The sequence below is a fragment of the Urocitellus parryii genome, chromosome 10 (genome assembly GCF_045843805.1).
Source record: "Urocitellus parryii isolate mUroPar1 chromosome 10, mUroPar1.hap1, whole genome shotgun sequence".
NCBI lineage: Eukaryota > Metazoa > Chordata > Mammalia > Rodentia > Sciuridae > Urocitellus > Urocitellus parryii.
In genome coordinates, this window is record NC_135540.1 from 16,915,757 (window position 1) to 16,933,136 (window position 17,380).

The 17,380-nt window shown below is 43.6% G+C and overlaps 1 protein-coding gene across 1 annotated transcript in view; it reads right to left on the reverse strand.

Moving 5' to 3' along the window:
- Rnf150 (ring finger protein 150) overlaps positions 1 to 17,380 on the reverse strand; it is a 222,701-nt gene that overhangs the window by 40,260 nt on the left and 165,061 nt on the right. Inside the window, exons 5-6 of the mRNA XM_026386172.2 lie at positions 13,020 to 13,116; positions 6,989 to 7,199 (exon numbers count right to left, since the gene is read on the reverse strand). Coding sequence (XP_026241957.1) covers positions 6,989 to 7,199; positions 13,020 to 13,116 — 308 coding nt within the window. The remainder of the gene's footprint in view (positions 1 to 6,988; positions 7,200 to 13,019; positions 13,117 to 17,380) is intronic.

The window sequence follows — 17,380 nt, forward strand, 5'->3', positions numbered from 1 at the left end:
GGTTTCTGTGATCCTGTGACTCTCAGATTCTGAACTGCCAAAGACAGTCCTTAGTTCAACCAGAAGGCATTTCAGCTGCCTCTGATTTCTTGATCTTTGAATGATGAAACTTCCTTGCAATTTGCTTTTAGAACTGAAATGCAAGAAGGAATGTCATCCTCCGGACACCCGATGCTGCTCAAAAACTGCAGAAGTGCTGGCTGCCACTTGTGCTTCCTGCTGCCGTCTGTGGCCTTGGCCTGGCTGGGGAGCTCCACCTGCAGCGTGTCAATGTTTGCTCCTTTTTCCAGCTCACTCTGGGAACAGCTGTTGAGCCTCGACACTTATCAAAACCAAGACCGCATTGTGAGCAATTCATCAAATTGGAGACGGCATTGTCAAGGAGTAGCAGGAGCATCTGAGACCAACACACAGCAAGGAACAGAGTCAAGCTGCAGGCGGAGTCATTTCATTTGGGGAAAGACAAGCTTCTTCCGAGTGGATGGTGTGTATCAGATCCAGGCTGAGGGCTGCAAGGCGGCAATGTATCTGTGGTTGAGATTGATTAATTCTCTCACAGGCTGTTGGTGAATCTGCAGGTCTTCAATCCTCCCTGTCAGAGGGACCTGACACACCAGACAGGAAAAGCCCTGCGAGTCTGGCTCTGGGTGGGCTTTCTTGGATTGGCAGGTGTTTTTAATCAAGAAGGAATGTTATCACGGAAAACCCTGTGGATTGTACATTGGATAGCTGTGCCTGCAGGCTGGATGACAGAGGCATTGCTGATTGCAAAGATCTTTGCTTTTCAGAACAGCTGTCCCTCTGCTGAGGCTGCCATTGAGCTGGAGAGCTAGAGGACTCAGAAACAAGGCGGTGATGTTGCTGCAGGGGCCTGGCACATGGGGAGACATGGAGATGATTGTTGGGAGCATTGTCACAATCTGCAAATGCTTCATTTTGAATAGAGATCGTCCACTGTGGCTTAGCTATTTCCTGAAGGGGAGATGGCAGTGGGGTCTAAGCTCTTAAAAGGGCCATCTGATTCCTTTGTCTGCCACAATGGAATATGCTCACAAATCAAAGCAATCATCTTTCCAGGGCTAATGTGAATCTTATGAGCACCAGGGGAAATTGCTCTCGTGGCTGGTTCCAGCTAGCATATTTATCCATAGTCAAGGGCAGATACTTTGCCATTTCTGGCTTTAATGCAAGTCAGAAAAGCAGATGTGGCAACTCACTCTTGCCGCTCCCTCGTAAACACAGGAATGCTTCATCTAGATATGTTTATTTCTGAATGCGCCCATATTTTTTATAGTCACGTAAAACCTTTGCAAACCTGTTTTGCAAATGCAGCAAAGTATAGTTGCAGATCTGAAGGGCAATGTGATGTTCATCCCACTCTCTCTCTTTCTCTCAGCTGTTTTGACTCTCAGAGGTTCAAGTTCAGAGTTTCCTGGAAAAATCCTGAACGCACATTCTTTCTGGTTTTCATGCTGAAGTTGAGGTCAGAGTAACTCGAGGAGCACTTACAACTTTTGAATATATATATATATATAATATATTCCTAATGCTTCTTCATCAGCTGTTCCCCAAATAAACTTAAAACCTATGAGCAAATGTCATTTGTGGTCTGATATGAAGACCATATGTCCTTAGGAGTGGAGAATCCCCAGGGAGCTTTTATTGAGTTCCCCGAATCACAGAAAGTGAATCACTCCATGGGCCAAGCACAAGTGTCTATATGAACACTTTGGAAGTTTTTTCCATAATTAGTTTGAAGTTTTTGTCCCTGGAGAGTCCTGGGTGGTTGCGGTGATAGCTGTTAGATCTGGCATGAAAGTGACTTTTTTTTTCTTTTCAATGCTACAATATCATCCTGCCTTAGCTATTATTTTTGTCTCATGAGTACATTTTGAAAAGTATGCGAATATATATGTGAAATCTCCTCCAGAAGGGCAGGTCTCTAGGGTCTTTTAAAAAAGACTGTAGTTTAGTGTGATATTTAGTGTGCTGAGGTCCTCAGGTGAAGATGATGAAAATATTCGGGAAATAATTCTTTTGTGCTCTCTGGGATTCTGCCTGCCTCAGTTTCTCCTGAAGAGGTGTGGAGAGCCAAGAAGCAGGAGACAGTCTGTACTGCTGTACCTACCCTTCTGCTGCCTGTACATCTTTCTGGATGTACAATGGACATGAAGGGAAGCTGTCCTATAATTCTTGACCCCCATAGAGGCAATACAAAGGAGAGCAAAGAAGAGGAGGGCTGGAGGATGGTATAGAGATGATCTATGGACAAAGTGTCATCAAGCAAATCCATTCCTCCAGCTAACGGGGTGGGAAGGGAACCCCCCAGCCCTAAGCCTGTGAGGGGCTGCTGCACAGGACTTTGAAGCATATTTCAGCCAAACTTCAGAAAAGATAGAACTGAGTATGGACTCCCGAGTCTTGTCTGCAATGTGAGGTTGGATGTTGGAGATGGCCACTGCTCGCCCCCCAGTGTGTGGTCAGGGCAGGTGGCATGTGAGTGTACCAATGTGGCCATGTGGGACAGTGAGCTGGACGAGGCTCCATGTGGACTCCAGGTAAAAGGAGCTCCTGGAGATGGGAGGGAACCTTAGGAGGCAGCAGCCATTTGGGCTGGTGGGGACTGCAGAAGGTCTTGCACATAAGCCACAGAGATCTGTGGAATTACAGGAGAAAGGGCCTGGTGGGAAAGCAAAGAACAGCAAAACCAAACCAAACAGCAGAACAAAACAAAACGAAACACTCTGTTTCTGTGTTTGGTCCGTAAAGGGACTCTGAGAACTGTCAGTTACCTAAGAGTTAACAGACAATTCCTAGGACTGTTGGGATCTGCATCAAGGGGCAAGGAACATTCCACCTACTCCATACACGTTAAACATTTGTGTGGCAAGAATAAAGATGTGATTTGAGACTCCACAAATCATGTGTGTTAATCACATTAGATGTTAGATGCACTGTTCTTTCCCCAAGGATCAGAGATGATAGGAAGTTAGAACAAAGATGTTTCCAGAGGAAACCCAAACTACCTTTCATTTCCATTGGCCAAGTTTTATGAGCATCCACACTAATTGGTGAGTGTTGCTTCTTTTTGTAAAGTTTGGACACCAGATCTCTTCTGGCCACAGGTGTCATGCCAAGGGCTTCTCAGAATGCCCTGGGGTAGATTTCTGATTTCTCCATTCTGTCCATCTCTACCCTCTACTCTTTAGGCTGAGGGTTGGTTCCTTCCAGGGTGAGGTGGGAGGATGGCAAGAGGGTAATGACTTGTAGGAAATCCCGTAGGACTTGTGGTGATTCAATAAGGAAGTCAAGGCATGGAAGGTGGAGTTAACAAGCTCTTTGACCTATAAAGGGAAGAGTTCAGGCCCTCCCGAGCAGATGCCAAGTGGTGCTGTGTTGGGAAGGAGTGATGAAGTCTTCTCCCTCAGTGTCTTTCTCTGGCTCCTCTCTGAGATCTCTAAACACACAGGGCTGTTTGTTTAGGTGTGTTTCCCTTTGCTCCTTAGAAACTTTTTTTCCCTGTGGAAGAAAACACAAGAGCCCGCAGCTGAAGCCTGGGGAGGGAGATGGCGGCGTGCAGTGGCACTAGCAGGCCTGCAGATAAGACTGGCGAGTGGCATAAGGACATCCTTGCACTAAGGTGGGGGAGCAAGACTGCCATGGGGACCTGCCCTGTGAGGTTGCAATAGGAGGACCTTTGGCAGCACTGGAGGTACATGGTAAAGAATGTCTCTCTCCCAGAGTCAGGCTTGCATCAAGCTTGGATTTCCTTGGTGCTGTAAATGCTTTTCTTGTTTCCTTTTCTAGGTGTTCACTCTAAAGCCAGTCTGCTCTACACCTGGCCCCCAGGAGTGCTAGAACGCCTTGACATGCTTTGGATCAGCTGCACATCAGCACGATTTGCCAGGAAAGGGAGAAAAGAGATAGGAATGAAGGTGGAGGAGCTAAGCAAATTATTGATCTTTTCAGAGATCTTTGAGAAAGCAGGAAATAAATAAGTCAACAAAGTGAGGAGTGTGTAGGCAACTGTGTTAGACCCCCCCCACTCCCGTTTTCATTATCTGAGTACATACAGCTCTGGAGCCAGCGGCCCTGTATGAATTCCAGCTCCACCTGTCACCAGCTAACCACCTCGGGTTGGCCACTTTGATCTGTGCCTCCCTTTCTGCATCAGTAAAGTGAGGATACAGATGATATTTACCTTGTAGGTGGTTGTGAACTAACAGATAAACAGGCTTAAAAGGTGCTTGGTACATATCTGGGACTATGTATTTGTTAGCTGCTATTATTTCTTTCTTTTCTGTAATTTCCTGGATCTGTGGAGATGTGAGGAGGGAAAAGAGAATTTGGAGAAAAGTCAAGTCCAACCTGTTTATTGGTGGTTTATAGCTATATGGTATCTTCATTTATATTTACGTCTCCATCTACATTATTTTTAGAAATAGTTAGAGAGTTGATTACACTAATGTTGATTAGAACTTGGATCTTTTCATTTATGTAGTGATATATTTGTGTTTGCTCATTTATTGATTAAATACTTACTTGACGAAGACACCAGGCAATTTAAAAATCTGTAGAGAATTTTCCCCTTAAAGAGTTTATAGCCATTTTGTTAATGGTTATGGCCATAAAATTCTGTGAAAGCCCAATAAATAAAATTAATCAGACATATATGGTCTAGGAAAATATTTTGTGAGATAAATTCCATTTCTGTGCTCAGAAATGGATCTTTCTAGCCACATTGCTATTTGCAATCAATCTTCGAACTAGATGTGATCTGGTTGCTCCCAACTCTTCATCTCACTTTTGCCAATACCTTCCTTTGAAATTACCTGGCATTTTTAATATGTGCTGCAAGCCTAGGTTGAACACTTTGACCTCAAGTTATTTACCAAAAGCCTGCTGTCACCCAAACGCCCTGACTCAAACACTTTGCACAAAGTAGTTTAGGGATTGTGAATTACATGGACACAGTCTATTTCATTTTTTAATGTATTTTACCCACAGTGTATTTACATCTATTTCACTTTAAATGTCATTTAACCCACATTAAATTAAAATGCTTTTTCATTTGCCATCTGGGCTTTGCTAAAACACAGGAAGTATGAAGCCACTTTCAAAATAAGGAATCTCACAGAGGACAAACTGTCTCTTGAAAATCAAATAATCATTCTTTGTAAGGATAATGATCCATTTTTTTGGTCTTTTATGGGCTTAAATATATTCTTGCTTTATATATTTTTGAACTGCTAGAATAATTCTATCAGGCCTTCCAATATTCTTCACTAAGCTCATCAGTGGTTATGAATCATGATTGAAGAAGATGTCTGATAAATGGTTTAACAATGAAACCACCTGATCCACTGAAAATTGAACTTACTCTTTGACCTGGGTCAGCCATTTACTCCTCTGGGCCATTGTTTTATTTTGTTAAAAATTTACAACTTTATCCTGGTAAAAGTCAAATAATCTTTCAGGTTCTTCATTTTCAGAGATTCCTGATCTATGTTCTCCGGTATGGTAGCCACTGGCTACATGTGATTACCGAGTTAGTAGAAACTAAAATGTCCTGAAATACATTCCAGATTTTAATGATCAAGGATACACACATAAAAAGTAAAATTGTTTTAGAAAAAAAAATTCCAAAAGTTTAGATTTTTGAAGTTAAAACTCTTATTTATCCCAAACAAATAAAACTTACCTGGAAGATATTTCCCACCAAATCCCTCTTTAAGTTACCTTGGGTGAAAGCTTGGTGAAATGCTAAGGTTACCATCCTCAAAATGAAAATTCTGTAACATCATCTCAACTCTTATCACCAAAGATGACCAGGAAATGGCCACATATTAAAAGCCACTATTGCTAGGTGGTGGTGTCTTGACTGAATTTTCATTCTTTTTTTATTCTTTATCTTTCAATCTTTCAACAGGATGATTTTTTTCTTTCTTCATCAGAAAAATGCATATCTTTAGAGTTTAGCATAATTTTTTTTTAAAAAAGAGGATGATGTAAAAGGAAATACACCAAGATGTTTCAATTTGCTTTTATCTATTTCCAAATTTTCTATAGCGAATAAATTACTTCTATCAAGAAAAATATGCTTTGTTTAAAAATTGTAACATCCACCTACTCTTTTAATGTTAAACCACAGTTAATTTGCATGCTGATTTTCTTAGAACTCCTAAGCTTTTATCTCTGCTACATTAGACTAAATAGTAGATACTTTAGATTTTAGTTTTGATCTTTGATGCCCATACAGATATTTGGGCACTGAGACAGAACAGAATCCAGTGACCGTCTATGCAGGAGATGAGGGGAAGATATTTAAACATGCAGGGCACCATTTTCAGGACTTTAGGCTATGCTGCAAAAATGCCCATCTCAAGGGGTACTCAAGCTGGACATGGTGACACCCTGGCTGTCCGGGAGGCTGATGTGGAGGATCTCTCGTGTCCAGGTGTTTGGGACCAGCCTGGACAACTTAGAAAGACCAGTCTCTTAAATAAAAATAAAAATAAAATACCTATATATCTGAGTCCTACAGCAATGGGTAAAGTGACCTTCTGCTCATAGTCCAAACTAGCTCATAAGCTACAGGCACACTCATGGAACTCAAATATGCACATATGTGCACCTCACGTTCACAAGTGGGCAGGACTGTGTCCTATTCAGTCATCCTGGGCACACCATGGGGCTGCTTCTCTCACCTGCTGTCCACCCTCAGAGGCAAGACCTATTCCCTACCTGACTCTGGACTTGGAGAACCTGTGGTGCTGCGGTGTGTGCCGCTGGTGTGAGTGTGGGTGTGCAGGGCCAGGTGTGCTGTCTGCCCTGCTGGCTCTGGAAAGATCTGGACTTCTTAGGGTCCAACAGGCATGACTGTTGAGACTGGCAATGATATACTCATTCAGTTTATACTTTTCTCCCTGGGCATAACTATGAGCCACTTGGGATTGGTAACAGCACCTTTAAGCACAGCAGAACTTACTGTTGGTGGTGAAGATGGCTTCTCCCTCCTGGGGCGTGGGGTCTGCATCCTGGACCACCTGCAGGGCTCCCACAGTCCGGACAGCAGGGTCCAAGGTGACTGAACTTTCGTTCACTGTTGTGTCGCTTGCGCCTGTGATCTGGTTGGTTGGTGGACCCCCCAGAGAGCCCTCAAAGTCAGTGGGTAGGTCGTCCATGCAGTCAGCATTGGGCTGGGGGAGGGAGGGAAAGATCTATTCTTAGAGTGGGTCATCAATTTAGAGATGCTATTATACACCCTAAATATTTTGACTCAAAGAAGTATTAACATTTTTTTTGTACTGTTTTCTTAAGCTAATTTTTTGGAAAACAGTCCACATTTGCATTAACATAAGAAGATCTTAACATGAGCATGAAAAGATCTTCCAAAATTCATTTTCAAAGTTTCCTCTTACATGTTGGTTTATAAAGTTTTAATTCCAGGAATATCAAGATCTCTACTTTTAAAGAATTAGTTATGGAGAATACATATATTTATTTATGGTGATAGAAGAGCCTTTAGACAATGTGCACATCCCACATAGAATAGATACTTATCCCCAAAGATTCCTTCACTGTTTACAAATATGCTAATACTCAAGTGTGAATGGGACAGAATTTGACTCATTTTGAATGGTTCCTTAAAGATATATATGTACACACAAATACAAGCAAAAATCAACTATAGAAAAATATCCTAAACTTCACATGGAACTGAACATACATTATTGGTCAAATCCTTTAAATTAAATCTTAGAATCAAAAAGCCAGGGTGAGACCATCTTATTCCATCACCCTTTCATTACAATATTTCTCCTCCCTAAAAACATTGCCTTCTCCCTTTGAATAGCAAAAGTTGCTCTCTGCCTTGGTAGGCAGGTTATGTTAGGTACCATCATTGGGCATCTCTGTTATTGGGCAAAATCTTACTCTTTTCAAGTCTCACTCTGATCTTAGTTCTGCTTTTTGAAGTAATAAAGAATATATTTCCCTCTTCCACAAAAAGCTTTAAAAATTACTTTCAGTTGTTGTGTCTTTACCGGAACTTATGAAAATCATTTTTTTAAAGGTGGTGGTGAAAAGATAGGGTCTTCAGTAATATTAGAATAGCTTTGGTCTGAACTTCACCTTTGTCTTCAAGGATGGTGATGACATGTCTTTCCACTCCCAGTGTTTATAGAATGTGAAAAGAATTTGGGGTTGACACTGAATTAGCCTCACAACGATAACACTGTATTCAAAGAGCCTTAAAAGGCAAAACCTACAACTCGTGGACTCATGGGGAGCACAGAGCAGATCCAAGTGCTGGACCCTTGCCCAAGCTTCCCCTCCATGGCTGTGTAAGGATGTGCCTTCAGGGACACCCCTGTGTTTCCAGTGATCAGCTGGAAGTCTCCATCACCCCACAAACTCCTCACAGTTACCTTATTCCTTTCTTCTATTCTTCCTTTTTCTTTCTCTGTATCTATTGGAAGTGAGTCATTCATTAAAACTCAATTTGTCAAAAATCAACTTACAGAATGACCATCAAATTTACTACATTTACTGGCTTTGAAGTTGGACACCAGCAGGTGTGTTTATGAACATGCCTCTCCATCCCCAATCATCTCCTTTGGGTCTCTTCAGTTCCCTTCAGTCTCATTCTCTCATCATGACATTTTTCGTTTTCCCAAAGGAAACACAGGTAGGATTCTTCTCTTCTCCCAGGGAGTGGATCACCAGCTCCTTAGCTTGCCGAAACAGATGCTCTGCAGCCGGATCCCACCTACTGTTCTACCTCACCCTTAGCCTTTGGCGGGGGAGCACCATACGTCCCCTGTCTCGGGGCTTCAGTTTACACTGTCCCTCTGCTCAGGATGACATTTGCCACAGTCACCCTCCCATTCCCATCCCAGGTCTCACATGATGTCTGGCAAATTCCTAACCACACTTTAAGTCTCAGGCCAATGCCACCTTCCCAGGGAGTTGTCCTGACGGATCCTGGAGCACTTCCTTGACACTTTTCCCACTATGGATGGTCATTTGCTAGTGTGTCTGCCTTCTGCTAGTCCACAAGCAGGGTAAAGAGAAGCAGCCATGGAATATTGATCTTGCATTTCAAGCTTCCACATAGTAACACTGATAATTATCAGGTGCTCAATAAATGTCGATTGGAACATTTTATTTGAATCTCAGATTTCTGCTCTGAAAACTTGGGCACATTAGTATCTGCCCAAGATTAATCAAGGGACAATTTGAGAAAATACTTTGAGAACTGTAAAGTTCTATGTGAAAGAAAAGGTACGCTATGTAAAGATGTTCATTAAACAGAAGTAACTGTGTGTGGGGTCCTGGGGCGGAAAGGATTTCATAAGGGGGACACGGTGCTGGGTGTTCATTCAGCCATGAAGTGCTGAAAGCCATCCCATGTAACAGCAACTGATAGGCTTTTTGAAATACTGATTATGGTTGCTGATACTGTTCTTTCATTTCATTTATTTCTTAATTTCCATGCCATGCATTTCTTTGCTTTTATTTTGTAGGCCAGTAAGAGAGGGTGCTAGATCCTCAACAGAGGAGACAGAAGAAGAGAAAAAGCTGATTAGCTGAGTGAGACTCAGTGGTGGCAGGCATGCATAATCTGGCTTGGACATAACATTTAATAGACCATCTTTCCAGAGCCTACCAGCTTTAATCCACTTTCCATGGTTCATCACACAGAATAATGTGTTGAAAAGAAACCAAATTTGTACCCTTCTAAGAAAAGTCTCAATCAGAATGTTTCCAAGAGAAGTCCAATGCTATCTGCAATTGAACACTGTTTAGGCGTTGAAATTCAGGTCAGCATGGGGAAACTCCTGGAAGACTTAACTGCTGACAAGCCTGGTGTGTAAACTTGTGGTCACAGAGGATGTTCTGCTCAGTGGTAGTTATCACGCTATTCATATCAGGATCACAGAGATAAGGGTGTGTATGCTGGCATATAAAAGACCCTTCCCAGTTCCAAGGGACCTTAGCACTGTTTTCCTATAAAGACAGACCTGCCCTTCACTGGGCTGCAAGGAGAACTAAGCACTCTAAGGTAGACAAAAGGGTGACGATCCTTCTGATAGTAAGGGACTTCTGCCCAGGTGTGGTGGGCACACCTGAAACGCCAGTGACCCTGGAGGCTGAGGCAGGAGGATGGCAAGTTCGAGGCTAGCCTGGGCAATTTAGCAAGACCTTATCTCAAAATAAAAAATAAAAAGGGCTGGGGATGTAGCTCAGTGGTAAATCACCCCTGGATGCAATCCCTGGTACCAAACAAACAAACAAAAAAACCCACACAAACTTTCTCCTGTTTTCAGTTCATTCTTATATTTCTTTTGGCAAAATATGATGGGAAAAGGCACTCGTCGAGATGGGACGTTCAGATCACTGAGGTGTGCTCTCATTCTGTGGTCCAACGTAGAGAATTCGATGATGAAAATTAAATGTCCCAGCTCTTGGTATTCAACTTATATTTATTTGCCTTATAGCATAGGCAGCCAAACGAACACTCAATCAAGACCAATAAAAATGAAAAACCACAAACAAAAATAAGATTCCATATGGATATGGACAATCTTATGAATCAGAATTACAACTAGTTGTTTGTGAGTTGACATCGTTTCAAGGGGAAACAGGATGTAATTCACAAATACAGGTCATGCACTGCCAGCCCACAATACTCTGGAGGGTTACAGTTCTACATATTTATTGAGCTCTTAGCATATATTAGGGATACAGCAATGGATTAACAGATGTCAATTATCAGAGTGTGACAGGCTCTATCCAATTTTCCTTACAGAAGAAATGGTGTATGAAGATACAGGAAAATTGTAAGACAGTGTCTATAAGTTGCATAAAAACGGTTTTAGATAGCACAGGAAGCATTTTCTAATTAAGGCTGTGCGCATATCCAATGATATGGGAAGCTATTAGAATGAACAGAAATCATATCATTGGTATATTTTAGGCATACTATTCCCCAAGGGTAGGGCAGAATGAAATGAAACCCCAAATTCCCGCTGGATTCTGACTTTATCATTCTCTTGGACAAAAACGAAGAGCCCCGGAGACAGGGAGGCTAACCATATGTCTTGGTGCTTCGTCAGAGTCGCACACACCACGGACCTTCTTCATGGAGGATGTTCTGTTCTGTGGGGCAGGCTCGGATGTGTGTCATGCTCTTGTTTGGGTGGCCTTTAAAATTCCTTGGCAAAATCCAAAAGATGCTACTGGTGTTTCTTTTTCTGGGAACCGAGTACGCTAAGCAAAATCCTATCCAGACAAGTGTCCAGGCCTCAAACCATGGCCAGAATATGCTCAATCGCTAAAAATTAAAATGTTATTACATTTGGAAATGAGCCCAAAGGCCACTTAATAATTCTGCTTGAGCAACAGTAAGAGTGATAATTCATAACTTCTTTATAAGTACCTTCTGGAGAAACTGTACCCATGTGGGAGTTATATTTGAAGCCAAATATTATTTAGTACAGAATTTAACTCAGAGGATTGTCACAAGGAGTGGTAGGACAAACACTTACAATCTTGAAAAATATCCTCAACAATAGGAACCAGATGAAAGGATGCAACTGTGTCCTTTAATTGTGAGGATTCTGAAGACTTCAGACATCAAGGACACACAGGCACATGCAAGCACACACATATGCACGTTCCCCTTCCATCAAACAACTGGTCACAGCTAGAGATGCCAAACTGTGAAAACTGCCAAAACTGGGTTTGATTTTTTTTTTTTTTTAAAGTCACCAGTTTTTGGTAGCGATGTTGGGTTTTCACTAACATTTCACATTCTCTGTAATTGATTTTCACCTTGAATGCACTACACATTAGCAACTCTGATCTGAAAATTTAATGCATTGCCTTTGAAATCGAGCTCAAAGCTCCAGCCACGTGAGTTGATTTGTGTTTTGTGTATTGATCGTGGAAACCAGCACACAGCTGGCATGGGGCAGCTGATGCAGGGCGAGAAACCCAGCCAGTGCATGTCCCCAGAATGCATCGGGGGTGTCTTCTCTAACAGTCACTCTGAAGTTCCTAATTAGCCCTTTGGCATTAAGAAAGACTTTGATATGTGATCTGATGCCTTGCTTTTTCAGTGGCATCTTGCGACTGTGAACATTCTCTTTGTTCTCTGCCGTTAGTAGTGAGAAGTGACAAACAGGCAGGTTGCAGCAAATACAGCGGGATGCGGGAGGCTGGCTCCGTGTGTTTGTGCGGCTTCTTTTAGACAGTGCCTTATGTTTTTGCACATCTCTGAGACTGGCTCATTTCCTACCCTCTTCTGCTTAGAGGGGATAACACACAGCAGCTGGTGCCTCACCAGCCACCACTTGTGGGGTTCACTTGATACCGTCCCAGGAAAGTCTTTCCCTGGAGCATCAAGCCAGCTGGCAGGTTCTCCTTGCATTGGAGAGAGCTTTTGAAAACACGTGACTGAGGGAAGCAGCTTAATAATAGTGCAAAACTTAAGTGTCTCTGGCTCTGCTTTCCTGTTTGCCCAAGCTCTTTGCAGAGATCTGGGTTAACAGAGGCCTGGAGCCTGGTTCTCAGCCGCTGTCCTGCCCTCCCTTAGCTGGAAGGCACTTGTTGCCTCCCAAAAGTAGGTGACCATGACCTGAAAGTGTGGCATGCAGATCTCTTCGATGGCTAGGCTGGGGTGATGACCACAGAGGTGGTCAATGTGCAGTGGCCCAGCATACCTCTGCTGGTGTCCCAGCTGCCCTTCAGAAAGACACCTGTGAGCTGCACCTGTGGCATCCTGACTCATGGATAAATTCAATGGATGTGGTGGAATGGGTGATGTCCTCAGACGGAGAAAAAGTGACAGGAGAAATGTTTTCAAACATGGAGTTCTCTTGGGGCCTCACTGGATGATATCATTGCTATGTGACTGAGAGGACATAGAAAATCCAGGTAAGAAGCTTTCTCACTGCTCTGGGGGTCAAGCAGAAAGACAGACATGACGATGGTGTAGGCTGTGCTGTGCTTACCGGGATCCCTAGGGCTTTAAGAATGTTCATCTTGCACATGGGGCAGGTGCGATGGTCTAGAAGCCAGGGGTCAACACAGGACTTGTGGAAAAGATGCCTGCAATGAGAACCATACATCTTAGAGCGGTGGTGGCGGCAGAGACTACCTGTTCCACTACAGACTAGCAGCCTGCCCGAGGTCCCTCAATTGCTGGATGGGTGGCAGGTCCAAGACTCGAAACTCGGTCACCTAGTTCCTGGGCCACTGGGTTTCCCACTATACCCTAGTCCAAAATCTGTGTGGATCCCGGGATTGACCTATCTGATTTACAATGGACTTTTCCATGCTTCAGACAGTATAGAGAATGCAGAAACTGAGGGATTTTTCTCTTCCTCAATACGAGGAACATTTAATGGTAAGAACACAAGTGGTGAAACCCGAATAGACCCTGCAGGATGACGTGGTAGAGGCTAGTTTTTTTTTTTAAATCCAAATTCCATTTCCCACAGTCAGAAGACGACTGCAAAGTAAAGGCTGACTTTCATGGATATTTGGGTCAAACATAAAGGGCGTAAGAGCTCCTGGGAGCATTTAATAACACAAATGACTTCCTCGTTGTCACGGCTGCTGTCGGGTCAGGAGACACGGTGAGGGGCTCTGTGGTTCCCCTGGGGGTGCCTGTGGCTGGCTGCACCTTGGTGTGCTCCACCAGGTGGACAATCTCATGTGCCAGTTGGGGCCTTCATATGATGGCAGAAGGTAGGCATGAGGAGGGTTTCCTAACAGAACTTTCTCTCAAGGACTCACAAAATCCCACACAGAGATATCAGGAGCTCCTAACTCACAAGACTCCAGACCATGCATAAAAGCAGTCAGAATTTCCTGCCTGAAGCAAGGAGAGAGAACATGGCCAGTTTTCAGGAGGAGAGCTTTCTAGGACATTCCATCCGGGCCTGCATCTGTCTGCTGCATAGAGCTCTATTCTTGAATCCTTCCATTCTGTTCTCTCATTTTTGTCTTCTTCTGTCCTAACAGTTCTGAAAAAAACCTCATTTGTTTTGTATGAAGGGGCTTTGGGCTCAAATGCTTAAAAGGTACCCCCATATGAGAGAAGAGTCTTGGAAATGCCAGGGTTTAGACAGAAATCCATAGGAACTCAAGTGCTGAGGACAGGATGAGGGATACCCAGGGTGGGATCAGACTGAGAACTAGAAAAGCAGAGGAGCCAAAGGCTGTGCTGTGGTATTTCCAGGTCACTGTCCAGAATGCCCTGCAGATCAACTGCTTGGAAAGCATATATCTCACTCATTCCTTCCTTTATCCATTTGTTTATTTAACAGGTAGTATATGCCAAGAACTGGGCTCAGTACCATGAATCAGCACAACAGTGACTTCGGGCCTTTCCTCAGAACAACGGGAAAGGCAGATATGAATAAAATAGGATTTGAATAGACTGCTTGGTGAAAATCATACCACTTTCGAAGGTCAGAAGGTTTGGAGGTGGGGCTTAAATTGTGAGATTTGTCCAAGTTCAGAGAACGTTGACTTGAGGAAGTGACACAGCCCCGAGCTGGGCACTGGAAGGCAGCCAGGCCACTGTGTGTGGGGGTGGGTGGGTGGGTAGGGGAACAGGGCCACCAGGAGAAGGGTGACTGGTACCTGGGGATGAAACCACTCCCTGCACCCCAGGAAGCAAGGCTGAGCTCCCTGGGTTAAGGTTCCATGATTACTCAGGAAACAAGGGCCTGACTCTTGGGGGAAAGGTCAGACATCCTGGTCCCATTGGAACGTTCCTGGGAGGCAGATGACTCATCTGTTTTCTGCAGGAGCGCAGGAATAAGGACGGTGACAGCACCCACCCTTAGGGCTTTAACATTTTGGCCTGCATTTATTCTCGAAGGCCCCTGGTGATTTCTGCACATCAGCTTTCTCTCCTCTCTGATGGCTGGTATTCCTGTGCCAACTCTCAGTGCTACTGTACCCAGCTGTTCAGTCAATACTAGCCCAGGTGTTGCTGTGAAGGTGCTTTGCAGATATGGATAGTATCTACAGCTGGTTGACTTTAAGGAAAGGAGATGATCCTCAGAAATCTGGGTGGGCCTTATCCAATCATTTGAAAGGTTTTCAGAGCAAAGCAAAGTTTTCCCTGAAAAGAAATCCTGCGAGACTGTAGCATCTGCTCCTGGCCCAAGAGTTTGCAGCCCTAGGCCTGCTCTGCAGACTTCAGACCTAACAGCCCCTTTCCCCATGCAAGTCAATTTCTGGAAACACCTCTGTATAGATTGGGCGCTTTCTCTCTCTCCCACTGTCCAGTTTTCCTGGAGAATTCTGAGACATCCTCTAGTTAGCATACAAGGTCAACAAGAGCAAAATCCACATTTGTTTGATTCCCTCTTGTATCCTGGCATCTTCATTAGTTTCTGGTACGCAGCTGATGCTCAGGGCACATTTGCCATGTGAGTGGATATTTACTTATCCAAGGACCCGCCCTCTCCCAGCCTCTGCTCACTCATCAGCTTTCATCCATGCACTCCTCCTGCACTCTTCCTGTCTTTGCCCATTCATGGCTTCTCTGCTCTCCTCGGTGGCTCCCTCACTCACCATTCCTTCATCTTTCTCCCTGTATTACTGCAGGAGCATCTTAGCTGTTCTCTGAGCTGCCAGGACTTTCCTGTTCTCTTCATCCCACTCGTTGTTGCCAGATTTATCTTCCTAAAATAGAGCCCCAGCTATGTCACCCTCTTGTTCCGTTCTGTTCTGTGCCAGGAGCTGGGTACAGGGATGAATAAGACAAGGCCTCTCCCTACAAGGCACAGCCCTCCAGCCTTGTCAACTAAAATGAAAAGACCAAGGAAAGTTTACAATCCTGGGTTCACTGTTATTTGTTATTTTCAGTCTTAGGCAATTCACCTTAGCTCTCTAAGACGCAGTATCTCATGGTGAAATTTCATCTTGTAGGTTTCAAGTTTGCAAGTGAATGACTGTGGTGGTGGTGGTTGGGGGTGGGTAGAAAACACTGCCCACAAAGCTTAAACACAATTCTTGGTACTCCTTCATAGTCAGCCATCATTCATCTTATTAATAGCACTGTACTGCACCTTAATTTCAGAAATTATGATTACTATGATTTCCATACTTCAGTAGAACCATTTTAACATAGAAAGCAAATAACTACAATTTTAAAAATTATGAACTAAGAGAAAAAAAAAGAAAAAGACATATAGGGCGGTCATGGTATGATGAACAAATACTTATTAATTTCTAGCACCATATTTCTTGTGCCAGTCACCAAATATGTAAACTATATCTTCATAATTAGGGTTGCAAAATAGTTTTCCCCTTCTAAATGGAAAGAAAAGTCACTAAAGGAATAGAGAAAGAATCTAGAGTTAAGTGAAACAGGTCGACAGTTCAGGAAACACCTCTAAGGTGCAATCTGAACCCATCTTATTTGTTCAGTTCACAGCAGAGCCCTGACCCTTCCCACATTGTAACAAGTGCTGCCTGCAAAGGACATAAAGGGGAACAGGAAGGACACATAGAGGAGCAATAGGTCATGACAGTCTGTCTCTTAACAGTCCTAACAAATTGGAAATATAACGGAAGGTTATGTAGGAGGAGGACTCAAACTTTTCCTCCTGTTCATCAAAGGGAGGCAAAGACTGTGGAAAGAGTTCAACACAGCTGGGCACAGTGACACATGCTGTAACCCAGCAGCTTGGAAGGCTGAGGCAGGAGGATTGCAAATTCAAGGCCAGCCTCGGTGACTTAGCGAGAGCCTCAGCAACTTGTCTCAAAAAATAAATAAAAAAGGCTGGGAATAGGACTCTGTGGAAAAGTGCCCCTGGGTTCAATCCCCAATCCCCCCACCCCCCCCCCCAAAAGGAAAAGAAACAAGAAGGAGTTCAACACCTACAAGTGCAAGTGAGGATGCTCACGGTTACAGGATGATGCTGAGATGATTACAAATAACAAGTTCCTACATTTTTAGCAATATGACAAACCAAGCTAAACTCATCTCCACATCTATTGATTCTGGTTTTCTGTTGTTCTTTCACCTAGTTGTGTGATTCCCTCCCCTATGAAGTGACATTTCTTCTCTGCCCAGAGAAGGAAGAGGTCTTTGTGTTTGTTCAGTCTCATCTCCTTTTATTGGTTTCTTCGACCCTGCCACCCTGCAGCTGAGATTAGGATTCTGTGGGTGTTGGTACCAATGCAAGCTGCTTCATTCTCCTTAATGAAAGCTTATTAAAGAATGTGAGTCACTCAGGTACCTGAGAATCCCATACTGCCAGGCAACATCGACTATTTAAAACAGATACCCAGAGCGTTGATGGGTAGCTGAAATGTTCCTTCAGAGCCTCTGTGTCTTATATGCAAA